The 15,671-nt window shown below is 43.9% G+C and overlaps 1 protein-coding gene across 1 annotated transcript in view; it reads left to right on the forward strand.

Annotated features, from left to right (window-relative positions):
• The window catches only part of LOC309554634 (uncharacterized protein), a 188,490-nt gene that overhangs the window by 166,032 nt on the left and 6,787 nt on the right, over positions 1 to 15,671 (forward strand). Inside the window, exons 26-32 of the mRNA XM_082256352.1 lie at positions 3,274 to 3,469; positions 5,565 to 5,673; positions 5,782 to 5,999; positions 10,193 to 10,358; positions 10,939 to 11,123; positions 11,319 to 11,383; positions 11,477 to 11,594. Of these exons, the coding sequence (XP_082112478.1) occupies positions 3,274 to 3,469; positions 5,565 to 5,673; positions 5,782 to 5,999; positions 10,193 to 10,358; positions 10,939 to 11,123; positions 11,319 to 11,383; positions 11,477 to 11,594 (1,057 nt within the window). The remainder of the gene's footprint in view (positions 1 to 3,273; positions 3,470 to 5,564; positions 5,674 to 5,781; positions 6,000 to 10,192; positions 10,359 to 10,938; positions 11,124 to 11,318; positions 11,384 to 11,476; positions 11,595 to 15,671) is intronic.

Consider the following 15,671-nt stretch of genomic DNA (forward strand, 5'->3'; position numbering starts at 1 on the left):
CTCTCTTTTATTAGAAATACCCCTCTTTTTATTGGCAGTAGTCCTCTCCTATCTTAGAAGTAGTCCTCTCCTACATCAGAAGTAGTCCTCACCTTCATTAGAAGTTGTCCTCTCACTTATTAGAACTAGTCCTCTCTTTTATCAGAAGTAAGCCTCTCCTTTATTGGCAGTTGCACTCTCCTTTAAGAAGTACCCCTTCTCCTCTATCAGAAGTAAGCATCTCTTTTATTAGAAGTAACCATCTCCTTTAAGTCCTTGGAAGTAGTCCTCCCCCCTTTTAGAAATAGTCCTCTCTATTATCAGAAATAATCCTCTTTTTGCCAGTAGTCCTCTCCTTTATTAAAAGTAGACCTCTCTCATCCTAGAAGTAGTCCTTTATCAGATGTAGTCCTTTCCTTTATCAGAAATAATCAACTTCTTTATGATGTAGTCTTTTCACTTATCAGAAGTAGTCCTTTCTTTCATTAATGGCAGTTCTCTTGCTTAACTGAATTAACCCTCTTCTTTATTAGAAATAGTCCTGTTATGTAGAGGTATTGGCCAAATGATAGGCTAAACTGCAATGTTCAGCTTGATGTTACATGGATGAATGTAGGTAAATTAAAAAAAAGCAATAGTATAGGTAAAAGGGTAAGCAATAAGCATAGAATAAGTCTAATATGACCACCTAGGGGTAGTTTCCCCTTGGGGGTCACTAGGTGGAAGCACAGTACAGACCACAGATAATCAGATACTGTGCATTCCTGACCTACAAATGAGCAGACTAATGGGGATGCCATTAATTCTTACGTCTTGGAAAACTATGCTATAGTTCCTGGGCCTGGCCAGGCGGCACTAAAACAAGAAAGGGTAGCCTTAAGGTTAAGTTCATTTTTTTTTTTCTAAATTCCAGCTGCCCTATGTACCAATATACCATTACTGTTCCTCTGTTGCAGAAAAGAAAAAGCTTTTTTTATATTCTAGGACAGGCTTTACCTCAAGCTCTGGACTCCTATAGAAAATGCCTCCATTACTAGTTTTTTTCAGGCGGACCTGATCGGATGCTCCATGTACCTCTATGGAGCAGCGGATGTCAGCGGTGATATGTCCCCTGACACCCGCTGCTCTCCGATCCAATGTGGTCTGTGAAATCCAGACAGATGGGAACCCTATTTTCCATCTGTCTAGAGGATCGGATCAGATGAAAACGGACAGGCGGTCCATTTTTCATCTGATCTCCCATAGAGGAGAGTGGGGATCTGGCAGCTCCATCTCTGCAAAGTAAGCGGAGATGTCATCCGCCTGCTCAGCGGGGATCGGCGGATCGATCCCCACATGTGAAATGACCCTTAGTGAACTAAGGACGTAGTTCAACAGCTGGCCTCATTAACACACACCCCGCTGCAATCAGTTGTTTTGTACCTAAACTTCTTATTGCACAGATCATTCATTTGGCAGAAGCTGAGTGTGGAAAACAGTGGAATTTATATCTCCTTAAGCCTTCTACACACTAGTCATTTTTTTTTTGGTTCAACCCAGTGGCCAGAATGAAAAAAAAAACTGAAGAGCTCAGGAGGAGCCACTGTACTAACAATCCAATATTAGTGCAGTGATCTCCCTCACTGAGCTATTGTGTTCTCTAGAACACATCGGTGATCGGATGGCAATCGGTAGACCTTTTTTGGTCATGCCTCTTCGACAGAAGCCAGCTGAACGGCCGGCTTCTGTCGGACCGGCTGCCGCACACAAGGGTGAATGTCAGCCGGTTTCTATTGAACCGCCCGCTGCCGCCCCATGCTGCCATGTGTACGCCCCTTAAGTGTGTCAGGGAATACTGGGGATTGTGGAATTTGCCTGTGTGGGCTGGCAATTAAAGGGATTTGCTGAAAAGGGGAATCCACTACAATCTACTCTTTTATTAGAAGTAGTTCCCTCCTTTATTAGACAAAATCTTCTTAGATTGTGATTTTAGAAGTGATCCCCTTCTTTATTATAATTAATCATCTCCTTTATTAGATGTTGTTCTTTCCTTTATCAGATGTAGTCCCCTCCTTTATTAGAAGTAGTCCTCTCATTTATTGGAAGTAGTCATCTCCTTTATTATGTGTATGCATGTACACAGGAGTCATGACTCTCGTGATGGACAACATGCCATGCATGTCAAAGGGTTGGTTGTGCGCTAGGAGTGCACTATGTACAGAGTGCAGGGTTTAGAGGTGCTTTGTATACAGAATGAAGAGTTCAGGATTATGCTATGTACAGAGTTAATGCGTAAGCTACATACATAGCGCAAAGTTCAGGAGTACGCGGTAATGATAGTGCACAGTTCAGGGCTCCACTGTATACAGGTTGTAGAGGTCAGGGGTGCGCTGCATACACAGTGCAGGAATCAGGGGTGCGCTATATACAGAAGGCAACATCTCATTTACACCCCTAGACCTCTGCATACATCTCCCTTCATACCTCCACTCCATACTAGCTTTCATTGAAAAACACAGAAGGTTACAGTGACAGTGGGAGTGGGAAGCAGAGGGTGAGAATTCAACACTCTTCAGTGAAGAAGAGGTTAATGCTCACAATGCCACAGGACAGCTATGCACCCTTCAGCTTCCACCAGACACTCTTCAGTGTGTTAACCAGACCATATCTTTAACTCCAGAGGGATGGAGAGATAGGCCCTTCCCAGCCATGCCACAGCAGGGTCCTTAGTGAAAATCAGCTTGAATAAGTAGAACTGCTGCAGGTGGAATCCCTTCAATGGAAAGAACCTGCTGTTCTAAAGCTCAGACTATTTATATGACTTTCCAGCTACCTGCTGGGCACACATCCCCAGGGATTGGCTAAAGCACAATAAATATTCAGGCTGCACATTTGACTTTCCAGGCCACTATGTTCTAGAAACATCTAGAATGCAGAATGAGATCCAGAAAAGCCCAAAGCAATCAATAACTGCACCAATGATTAGAGAGGAGCCAAAAACAACTTAAATTACCTAACATCCCAGAAACCTATCTAGGGAGGTGCTACATAGGCAAGGAATAAAAGATAAAGACGCTGCAGCTCAGTAAGTGATTAAATTGGCTGAAGAAAGAGCTTAAAAAATGGAGGGTTTGAATTTAGGTTAAAAAATGGTGAAATGCGCATTATGCACAGACATAACACAACTGAAGATATTGATTAGTAGGCGATAGAAGATAATTACTAGTCGAAGACTATTTTGCCTGCACTTAGGTGCTGATAATTTCTTTCATCTGAATTGATGTGCTTCTAACAACTGGATTTTCTCACTTGCAGGAGTATCCACTTTACCAGCAGCCGCTACTGGCGTGTTCTTGGGAGGGTTGATCATGAAAAAGTACAAATTCGGTTTACTGTCAGCATCTAAAATGGCGTTTATCGCATCATTTGTCGCCTTCATCATGTCTCTCTCTGTGTTTATCATTGGCTGTGAGAACCATGATGTTGCTGGGATCACTGTTACTTATAATGGGCAAGTCGATTAATAATTTCTCTTGGAAGATAATGCATGGTTATTGTGGTTTAAAATGCATCATGTCCCAATCTCCATATATTACTCGAAAGTATAGTTTCCAGGCATCTAAACTCTTTGTTAATTTTCTGGGAAAAAAAAAAATATTTTCCTAATCTTTGGGACTCCAGACCTTGGATGGGTTAATTCACATTTGTGTGTCTAGTTAGGTTAAATCCCAAACTACCTATACACAGGGAGAAGCATAGAATTGCTCTGAGGGTTTATCCAGTGCTTGAACAAGGTCCTCCCACACTAGGGATGTAACAATATCAAAATCTCACGGTACGATACAATTTCGATATTGACCTCATGGTACGATATTTATTGTGATATTGTGGAAAAGCTCACGGTATTGTTAAATAGCTCATGATAGTGTTTGTGATGATAATAGCGAAAAAATACCGACATTTATTCTGCTTTTGCCAGTCAACAGGTAATTTATTGTTGTATTTATGGATCCATGACAACATAAAACACTGATCACATAGTGCTTTTAAAGTGCAAGTTGTAGTCAGGAACATCAATATTCTGTATAGTAATATTTGGTTGCATAACTGATTCTTCTGTGCAATGTTCAAGTTAAGAAGCAGCTAGAACAATTGTAAACAAACAATAGGCAATTGCCTTTAAGTGCAAACAAAGATCAAGTTAAGTCAGGTTTAAATGTGCAAGGCAAATAAAGGCAGCCTTTTAAAACTGGTATTTAGGAACATAACTTAAACTTAAATAAAATAGTCAGTCAAAAAGCCTTTAAAAAAAACACTGAACTATCATTTAGCTTATGTTCACGTTTTTCATCAGAAAGATCAAAATATCTACATTGCAAGAAAAAAAAATAAAAAAAAAAAACAGTAAAAAAAATCCTTAAACTCTGGTCTATGTAGTTAACAATGATTTGTTCCGCGGGACTGTGTTTATTCCTCTTGCTTTTTGACGGACACCTGTCCTTTTAATATTGTAACCCAACCACGACGATATCAAGACACGACCACGACGATATCGAGACACGTTTCCCACCGCGATATCGCGATATCATCAATATCGTTACATCCCTATCCCACACCCAAGGCAAAAAGTGTATCTCCTTCCTCATGAGTTGGGAGGATGGTCCTTGCATAACAATACAGAATGTGCCCGACACACTTTCCTGTGCTTTCACTATACCAGTAAGGAGGAGGGTGTTGTAAGGATGCTTCTTACATTTCTGTATGTACAGTGGCTGGACTGACACAGTATTTAGAAATGACATGGTGTTACCACTAACTGGTCAATAAAAAAACGGAATAGGATGGGAACCAGTGTTAATATACAGTAATATGGTTGAACCATTGAGCTTTCGTTTTTATTAGTTTGGGTACATGTAGCGAGGACTTTATTAACTAAAGAAAGAAATGTCCAAGAAAATATTCAGTCCACCGGCAACTCTGGAAGGAAGCGCTAGACTGCGAGCAGCGCCACCAGGAAAAAATTATCCCATCCATCCAGGAAAGGTACTGGTTGCAGTACAAAGCACGGGTGCTGCTATTGGAAAAACAAACACTGAAGGAGTGGACAGTTGAGTTAAGCAGGCTGGTTCCAGCAGAGATGTGGTTGGTTGAGAGCTACAGAGCCCCCTGCTGGTATGTAGTTCAAGTGTGTAATTGGACAGCAGACAACAGCCCGATGGAAGACTCTCTATGGCAACTTGGGGCTGTTGTACTGGTCCCTGACTTCGGGAGCTATATGGAGTGTAGTTTGGAGGAAATTATGAATTATAGAGACCGGATGTTGAACATCCCAGAAGTGCTCAGCGCACAGGAAGAGTTGGAATTTCTAGCTGTTCAGAAATGGGAGCTGGAGATCGCCTAAAGGTGACCGCTAGACTCTGCTCGGCACCTTTGCCTGGGACTGTTGGGAAGTACCAGCCAACAACTTTGAAATCCTGGCTGAAGTGTCAGCAATGGGACAGAGTAACAGTGTACTTTGCCCCTCTCCACCTGCATCTATGGAACTGGAGCTCTTATGGCAGATGCAGCAAGTGTTGACTCACCTTGATGAACCTGTTTCTGCACAGGACAAACTTGGACAGAGGAATGCGTCTGTCCAGCAGCCGGCTGAGGGTTGCGGTAGATGGAGCAGCTGGCTCATCTCCCCAGTGGCAGTTCCACAGTCTGGGGGAGGAGGTGGTTTTCCTACCTCCCCAGCGGCAGATCCTCAGTCTGGGAGCGGAGGAAGTCGTCCTCCCTCTCTAACAGTCAGCTAGAGTGTAGGAAACAGTCTTCCCCTCCCAGCAAGAATCTGTGCACCTGGGAGACAGTACCAGAGAAATAACTTCCCAGCAGCTTGATAAGAGTACGGGAGAATCAGCAGGTAGCTCATTTGCCCAGCAGCAGTTCAAGGACTGGGGAGAGGAGGAAGCCATCCTCACTCCCCAGCGGCAGATCCACAGTCTGCAAAAGAAGGTGGTCGTCCTCCCTCCTTGGCGGCAGATCCACAGTCTGGGAGTGGAGTAAGCCGTCATCCCTCCCCAACAGTCAGCCAGAGTGGAGGATGTGCATTCCCCAACTGAGGCACTGGCAACAGGGCAGAGTGTCCCTGGCCTCTGCCCAGCACCTAACATGTCTTCACGGCTGCAGATAGTCAGAGCATTCAGCCCCACTCTCCATCGGCAGACCTGGAACAGTAAAGACCTCCCAGCTAAAGTACTGGCAGCCGGATAGAGGGTCCATGACCTCTGCCCCACATCTACCGATGCCAACTCTTCCCTGGGGCAAAGAATAGAAATTATCTGGATTGACTATGCGGGTTCACTATGCCCGACTAATGCAGATCCAGACCAGGTGGAGGTCTGGGACCTGGTTGCTCTACCTTTGATGGTGGAGAAATGTGACAGACCCAACCGACACAGAGGCTTTTGGAGGGGACTGCAGGGTGGACTTTTGCCTACTGACTATAGGCCCTGACATTTGAGGAAGCTGTATCTTGGCAGAGGCACCCAGGCAGGGTACCAGGCAGTCCATAACATGCGGGAAATAGAAAAGTTTATATTTCATTTAAAGTGCAAATTTTATTTTAATTCGTCCCTTTATTAAAAGTATCAAAAACATGTTTTTGGTACAAATAATTTTTTAAAGCAGCTGTACAAAAAATAATAAATCCTCCCTTTAAACATTTTTGAAGAGATGGTAAAAAAATTTAAAATATAAAACAAATTGAAGAGAATGATAGATGTAGTAAAAACAAATTAGCAATTAACTAAGGGTAATAAGAGGTCAACAATTAGTTTAACCCCCTGACTATCTTAATTTAATTTACAGTTTACACAAAACACTACCTTATGAATGAAGGATACAACTGCCCAGTCACATTCATAAATTAATGAAGAACAGGATGCTTTCACTGTGATCACCGGTCCTCTGTCCTCTGTGTATTTGGAGCTGTTGTTAGCATTGTTGATACAAGCGGGGCACATGTAACATTGACAGAGGGGCGCTGCTGATTACATCAGTGAGAAGAGAAACAGGCGCCATGTAGTAAGCCATAAAATTTATTGCACAACGAATTACATAGTATCTTACACTGTGGTAAGCTTCAGTCCGTGTCTCAGCGAATCCGGCCGCACGATCCGGCCGTCCACCGGCCCGGAGGTGACGTCACAGGAAGCTGGTCTGGAGGGTTGAACGAGGAGCGAAAGATGTTGACCCCCAATACCATACGGCAAGGGGAGTCAAAGCAGGCTTATAGGATAATATCCAGATAGATAGTGTCATGGCTTCTATCGTCAGGAAGATTATCTGCAGGCACAGAGCTCCGGCTGCTATAGGGCCGTACAGCAACTAGGACCATCCAGGACCACCCGGGGCACGAAGGAGGGGACACCTATCTGGATATTATCCTATAAGCTTGCTTTGACTCCCCTTGCCGTATGGTATTGGGGGTCAACATCTTTCGCTCCTCGTTCAACCCTCCGGACCAGCTTCCTGTGACGTCACCTCCGGGCCGGTGGACGGCCGGATCGTGCGGCTGGATTCGCTGAGACACGGACTGAAGCTTACCACAGTGTAAGATACTATGTAATTCGTTGTGCAATAAATTTTATGGCTTACTACATGGCGCCTGTTTCTCTTCTCATTTTCACTAGCGGATTCCTCTGAGTTTCTCCCGCCAGCGCAGCCTAGTATTCAGCCTTTTGGGACAGTTCCTAACAAGACTTTGGAGACATCCCCTGCATCCCTCTTACAGCGGTGAATCCCTTTTTTCTCCTCTCTTGCTTGGTCGGAAGCGCCCAACACCCTCTTCTTTTGCTGATTACATCAGTGGAACAGCTCTGCAAAGCTGTGCCTGTGCATACCTCCCAACTTTTTGAGATGGGAATGAGGGACACCTATAAGAAAAAGTATGTAGGCATAGGAAACACATCCCTGCCACACACCCTTAAAGGAGCATTATACAAAAAAACAAATAGTTAAACCCACAAGCACATATTTTTTTACCACTACTGGTCCTTTATATTGGCTTTTGAAATTTACAAATGCAGCAATTTAGAAATTGTATGAAAGGTTTAGCACTGGGAAACACTTGTTGAAAGATAAATAGTGCATTTTATTTACAACTATATAGATCAGACCAAACTGAGGGACAAATGAGGAGGAACAAGAGACAGAGGGATTTTGTTCCAAATCAGGGACAGTTGGGAGCTATGCCTGTGGTGTCAGTGTGACAACCAGGTCCGGTAGAGTGCTAGAGACAGTGGGCTGGTGCAAAGGCAGGAAAGGCTCCCTCTCCAACTTTAATTATCCCAGCAGCAAAAGGCAGCAATATCTTCTATCTCTGCTTTGGTTTAGCTCTAGGATCAGACTCACCATAATTAAAACTACTGCTTTGTGCAGTTTAGCTTCATTTACCTTACTCCATAAGGTAAACAGTACAGTCTTGCATGTATCTTATTGCATAGGCAAAAAATACCCTAGGTTCCCCTGAAAAGCGGATGTTAATGCACATGCAAAAATGCAGAGGAAAAAACATATACAGGTGCATCTCATAAAATTAGAATATCATCAAAAAGTTAATTTATTTCAGTAATTCAATTAAAAAAGTGAAACTCATAGATGCGTTACACACAGAGTGATATATTTCAATAATTTCTTTCTTTTAATTCTGATGATTATAGCTTACAACTAGGGAAAACCCAAAATTCAGTATCTCAGAAATGTTGAATATTAAAAAAGACCAATAAAAAAAAGGATTTTTAATACAGAATGTTGGCTGACTGAAAAGTATGTCTGTATATAATATAGTATGCACTCAATACTCAAGGCTCCTTTTGCATGAATTACTGCATCAATGCGGCGTGGCATGGAGGCGATCAGCCTGTGGCACTGCTGAGGTGTTATGGAAGCCCAGGTTGCGCGGATAATGGCCTTCAGCTCATCTGCATTGTTGGGTCTTGTGTCTCTCATCTTCCTCTTGACAATACCCCACAGATTCTCTATGGTGTTTACTGTAGGTCAGATGAGTTTGCTGGCCAATCAAGCACAGTGATACCATGTTCATTAATTCAGGTATTGGTACTTTTGGCAGTGTGGGCAGGTGCCAAGTCCTGCTGGAAAATGAAATCAGCATCTCCATGAAGCTGGTCAGCATGAAGGGAGGGAAGTAGTTTAGAATTTCCTGGTAGAGGGCTGCGCTGACTTTGGACTTGATAAAACACAGTGGACCAACACCAGAAGATGACATGGGTTCCCAAATCATAACTGTTGGAAATACACCAACATTTCTGTATTAAAAGTCCTTTTTTATTGGTCTTATCTAAAATTCTAATTTTCTGAGATACTGAGATACTGAATTTGGGGTTTTCATTAGCTGTAAGCCATAATAATCCAAATTAAAATAAAGAAATGCTTGAAAAATATCACTCTGTGTGCAAAGCATCTATATAAAATATATGAGTTTCATTTTGTGGACACAGTTTGTGCCCATTCGGGGTGTCTGGGGCGGGGCCCTCTGCTGGGCGGTCCATTAATGGAGCTTGGTGAGTCCTCTGGACTCTTGATGTACCTCCTATTGAGGAGACTAAGTTTTGGGATTTAATGTATTTTGCTGTTTACCTTTTATAACTGACTTCCTAGTTGCCAATACTGTTTTAAGCCATGTTTTGATATGCACTGTTCTGGTACAGGATGCCTTATCGCATGCTACCCCCTTTCTTTTTTTATATTTCTTATATTTTCTATTTTATGTTTTACTATTGTAATGTGTTGTTCAAAATCAATAAAAAAACTATTGAATACTAAAATATATGAGTTTCACTTTTTGAATTGAATTACTGAAATAAATGAACTTTTTGATGATATTCTAATTTTATGAGATGCACCTGTATTAAAGGGACCCTGTTACCGCTTGTGGTTTGGTAAACTGCTTCAAGTATGAAGTGCAGCACACCTGATAAGGCTTTGTTAGGAAGAGGTGTGAAAACCTCGACACACCCAGAAAGTGTTAAACTTTTGTGTTTGAACAGTCTGGAATGTTGGGAAGGTTTGAGAGGTGCTGCAAGTATGTGCCCCTCTAGACTTCTGCACTTAATGCCTGCAGCTGTTCCCCTCCTCCCAGTGACAGGTTCTCTTTAATGCCACAGACTTTTTTAGTGTAAAATTGTGTATGGGGCTTGGAGTTTTAATACATTGTTTTCTCATTTCATTCCAGGAGTAAATTGGATGCATTTCGTGAGAGCAGCTTTTTCTCTTCTTGTAACTCGGAGTGCCACTGTTCGTCCAGCCAGTGGGATCCGGTGTGTGGGGAGAATAAAGTAACGTACATGTCAGCATGTTTGGCTGGTTGCAAATCGTCCTCGGGGGCAGGCAAGGCCGTTGTAAGTTTAATTCTCATAATCCTCTGCTCTGGAGGTATACTGTAGAGCAGGGGTGTCAAACTCAATTTCATTGCGGGCCGCATCAACATTATGGTTTCCCTCAAAGGGCCGGTTATATCTGTAGGATTAGATATCCAAAGCACCCCCCCCCCCCCTTACACGAGATGTCAAGAGCCCCCCCCCCCACCATCAGAAGTCAAGAGTCCCCCACCCTTCCTTACATCACAATGCACCCCCTTACCTTGTGCTACTGCCAGGAAGAAGATGCGGATGGAGGACCAGAGGAGGGCTGGAGTCAGCTTACAGAGTCTGCTGAATGCTGAGACCAGGGGAGGCAGAGACAAGGTGGTGTTGTGACTGCAAAGAGATGTGCAGGATCTGTAGGAGGAGCTCTGCCCTCCCTGCTGCGGACTACTGAGACAAGGTGGGGGCAGAGATAAGGGGGGTGCCACAGCTGCAGGAGAGGTGTGAGGGCCACATGAAATGACCTGGGGGGCTGCATTTGGCCCGCAGGCCTTGTGTTTGACACCTGTGCTGTAGAGGGTTCTATTATCATTTTATCTGCTTTGTGTCCATGTAGGTTTACCATAACTGCTCGTGTATCGAATCTATGGGTTTCCCATCAGCCAACTCATCAGTCAGGCTGGGGGTGTGTCCACCCACTGACAACTGCGCCAGTATGTTTTTAAACTACATCATCTTACAGATCTTTACCACCTTTATATTTGCAGTCGGTGGATCTTCATCCTTTGTCCTTATCCTCTGGTGAGTCCATATTGCTGCCTATTGGTACTTTAGAATTCAATATTTTAACAGAGAAATTCAATTTTTGGAAGAAAATAATCCACTCCGGGTCATACAGGACATTTCTGTTCAGAGGTCATCTGTAATCTGACCACACATTCCTTCATATGTTCAGCGTATACAATACACTGACCTATCTCAATTCCTTTGGTACAGGTCAGTGAGTCCAGAGCTTAAATCACTGGCAACAGGAGTCCATATGTTACTGGTGAGAGCACTCGGTGGGTATGAATGCCATGATTGATTCCTTGTTTTCTAGATTAGGCTCAGAAGTCGGTTGTGGTAATCTGTGTTTTTTTTTCTCCCTATTACAGCTGGAATTCCTGCTCCTATTTATTTTGGAGCCCTATTAGACAAAACCTGCCTGAAATGGGGGACGAAGTTCTGTGGTGGAAAAGGGGCCTGTCGAATGTATGATACCGAATCCTTCCGGTGAGCTCTTTAATTTAACCTGCATGCTCTTCTTTAAATCAAAAAATGTTTTTTGATCTCCATCCTTCACTATGGAAACTTTACTGAAGACATGCAATTCTTTTCAGCAATATAACAATAAGTGCAGCGGTAATATAGAACAGAGCTTTCTTTTGGTGGGATTTTTACTTTTTGCACTATAAACAAAAAAAGAGCGACAATTTTGAAAAAATAACAATATTTTTCACATTTTTTTTATGAAATTCCCAAAAAAAAAAAAATGTAAAAATCTAAATTTTTTATCATTTTAGGCCAATTTGTTTTCTGCTACATATGTTTGGTAAAAAAAAAAATCGCAATAAGTGTATTTTTATTGGTTTGCGCGAAAGTTATTGCGTTTACTAACTAAGGGAAAGATTTTTGTCATTTTTATTTTTTTTTTTTTAACGAGTAATAGCGGCGATCTGCGATTTTTTTTGCGGGACTGCAACATTGCGGCGGACAGATCGGACCCTTGACTGACATTTTTGACACTTTTGGGGGTACCAGTGACATTACTACAGTAATCAGTGCTATACATATGCACTGTTACTGTAAAAATGACACTGGCAGGGAAGGGGATAACTTTATTGGTGATGCAGGTGTTAAGTGTGTCCCTAGGGGCATGCTTCTAACTGGAAAGCTGGAAAGGGGTGTGGCTAATGATGTAACCACAGAGACATACGATCCTACATAGCAGGATCGTATGATCTCTGCAGTTAGATCAGGGAGAATGACAGGCGGCTTTGTTTACATCAGCCGCCTGCCTTTCTACCTCTCCACCACATCGGGTCCGCCGGTCACACGCGCGGACATGTTAGGGAACGAGCGGGGTCGGGAGCGCGCCTCCGACGGCGTGAGCTCACCCCTAGAGGCTCTCAGGCTAGCGACGTAGTACTACGTCATTTTGCCTGTACGGGGCTGACTGCCGCAGTAAATATACTGTGGGCGGTCGGCAAGTGGTTAATAGAATACACCATATGTGACAAAAAATGTGATCACATATTAAACAATTGTGTCCAAGTAAAAAAAAACCAACAGAATCCAATCCAGTGATAAACAAGAGGAATATTTGGAAGAGGAACCATAAGTCCCAGCATGCATAGAGATCCAAACTTCCTGGCTTTTGATAGCAAAGGAACACCAATGTGTAAGACAAGAAGACTGGCCACTTACCAGATGCGTATGGCTTCTAAATTAATGGATAAGCCTCAAAGAGCCTTTGAAGGGTAAACCTCATAAAATATTCCTTGGAGCTGAACGTCATCGATCCCAGGAATCAATGCGCCTACATCGGCCCCGCTCGTCACTTCTGGTGCAGGTGCGTAATTCCCTGCTAAACAGCTTCTGGGCATGCCCCGGAAGTGACGTTAGGGCCGGTGCAGTGCATTGTGGGACCGGAGAGAACACGGAAGAGGACGCAGAAGAGGACGCGCTGGCTTCAGCTGCCCACATCCGAGATGGCAGCGCTGGAGAAGAAATTTTCAAGGTAAGTATTTCTTCTAAAAGGTAGTTCAGAGGTTATCCATTGTGGAATGTACTAGCCCTGACTGTCCCGGGGGTATTTTTATCTAAATTTCACCCCTGAGGCCAGAACTCCGCTTTAAGCACTCCTTGCTGAGGTAGCTACATGTATACTCTGCTGCACTGCTGAACACTTCAGGGCCCACACCGGTGCCCCCTTTCCTCTCTCTTATCTTCAGGGCTTAGACACTGGCACCCCCTTTCCTAAGCCTCCTCTACTGGTTAGCTGGCTCCCGAATCCCTTTGACCTTCTGGAGTGATCCCCTCTCCTAGGCAGACCCCTGGGCGGTTTCAAATAATCACGACACTGTTTTCCCCCAAAACTTCTGCCCAGCAGCTCCGCTCGGTCCACAGCACTCTGGATCCCTCTCTGCAGCCCAGCTCAACCTTCGTCCTCTAGGCCGACTGCCCAGGACACGTTCACTAGTGCTGACAGGAGGGGAGACAGCCGTCACCCTCCTCCTGGAACTCTGCTTCCCGCCAAAGACACCCTGTCACATGCTCCCCTCAGACTTATAACTCATCCCAGGGTACATTTCGGCAAACTCCGCCCGCTGAGATAGCCATAAGCCCTGGTGTGCTATTGGCAGGGTTTCCTCCACTGTCCAGTAAGAACCCTCATTGGAAACAGTGGGGTGACTCCCTAGGCTCAACGGGTCACACCTGGAAACATGTGACAGCCTAACTAAATGATCAGGCCCCCCTGATATGCAGACAGGGCCACCTATATGCTTTTTCCTAGCACCTACTTAGGAGGGTGCTACATTGGCATACAAATTTAAAAAATGGATCAATCCAGATGTACTGACTGCCTCATTTTTGAGACCCTAAAGAGGATTCTCATTGGGCAGTGGAAGAAACCAAATCGGAGGCACTTTCAGGCCTGGATCTACCCCAGAAGGCAGATTCTGCCGCAGAGGATTCTGGGAGTGGGTATAAGTTTGAGAGGAGAGCATGACGCAGTGTCTTTAGTGGGAAGCAGAGTCCCAGGAGGGAGAGAATGGCTGTCTCTCCTCCTGTCAAAAGGACCAGGTGTCTAGGGTGGCTTGCTTTAGAGTACAGAGAGAATGAGCGAGCTGAGCTGCAGAGAGGATGCGGTGACCTGAGGACCAGCGAATAAAGAGGGTTTCAGTTGCAGGAAAGCATTCCAAGTTCGTGAGTACTGTGAACTACCCCTAGGGGACTGCCCAGCTTAAAGGGGACCACTCCGGTGAAGGTCTCTGGGATCCAGGAGCTAGCTAGCGGTAAAGGGGGTGCCTAGTCAGAGGACCCTGAAGTGTTAGAGGGGGTGCCTAGTCAGAGGACCCTGAAGTGTAAAGGGGGCACCAGTGGTTGGGCCCTGAAGAGTTAAGTGTACAGCATGCAGTGTGCAACGTACAGTGTTGAGAGTTGCAGCAGCACAAGCAGTTACAAGGAGCTACCTCAGTCAGTGAAGGGCTGGAGGGGGATGTTCACCAGACACTAAAACAGAGTGTCAAGTGGTATTACAGTCCTGGATCTTCTGAGTTAACCAGAATGTTAAAGTCAAAGTTCTAGCACAATTCAGCAAAACAGTATTTTCAAGCGCCAGGAAGCGTTGGTCGGCATTCAGCTGGCGCCAAGACAGCGCTAACAGGCATTTTTCTGTAAGGAGTCCCAGTTAAACCTAGTTGAGCCAGAGGAGTATCCCACTCATTCCCTTCTCACATCCCCATTACAAAATAAACAAGACAAACCAAAGGTGCCGGAATGGTCATTGTCTCCAATCTCACACTTGGGTATTCAACTTAAATGTGTTGGAAGTGTTATCGGTAACAACGACAGACCCATATCAGGCCCAATACCCGGCAATTGTGCCGACTTCATTGTTCGACATATGCCGCGCGGTATGTCAGGTCATTTTGAGTGACTTATCTATTAGCTGGTCTTAGACCTATACCACCCCTTGGGTGTATCTACTATTTCAGCTAATTCATTGGTTTATTCTCATGCTATATTTGACATGCTCCAGTCCTATTTTCATATGTGTGTAGTGCCACTTTTTATTTCATGGTTTTAAACAGTGTCATTGCAGTGTGTCTCTCCATTGCCCTGCATTGTGTCTTATTTTTACTTTCATAGGCACACGTGCCTCAATAAAATTTACTTTTTTCACCCCTTTATTGCTTGAATATCCTTAGTTGGTTTTCTGTGGGGGGCTCCCTTCTGGACCACCCCCACAATTTTCGTTTTTTCAATTTTATATCCCTACCCAACGGCTACTCAATGCCTCTTTCTAGCCCACAAGTCGTGCCAATATACACAGTACTGTGTGGCTAGGCATATCATCTGCTTCAGCAATTTTGAGGCCCATTACGGATTACCACCAATCCCGTTTATTTTTTTTCCATATCAGGCCCAATGCCTGGAAAAACTGCTACATGTAATTTTTTGTCACAATTTTTTGGAATATTAAGACATTAAAAAAATTAGATTTTTCACAAAGTTGTCATTTTAACAAGTTATTTCTCACACACAACATAAGCATGCCTAGAATTACCATATTTTTCGCCGTAT

The sequence above is a fragment of the Pelophylax lessonae genome, assembly GCF_965119305.1.
Source record: "Pelophylax lessonae genome assembly, chromosome: 4".
NCBI lineage: Eukaryota > Metazoa > Chordata > Amphibia > Anura > Ranidae > Pelophylax > Pelophylax lessonae.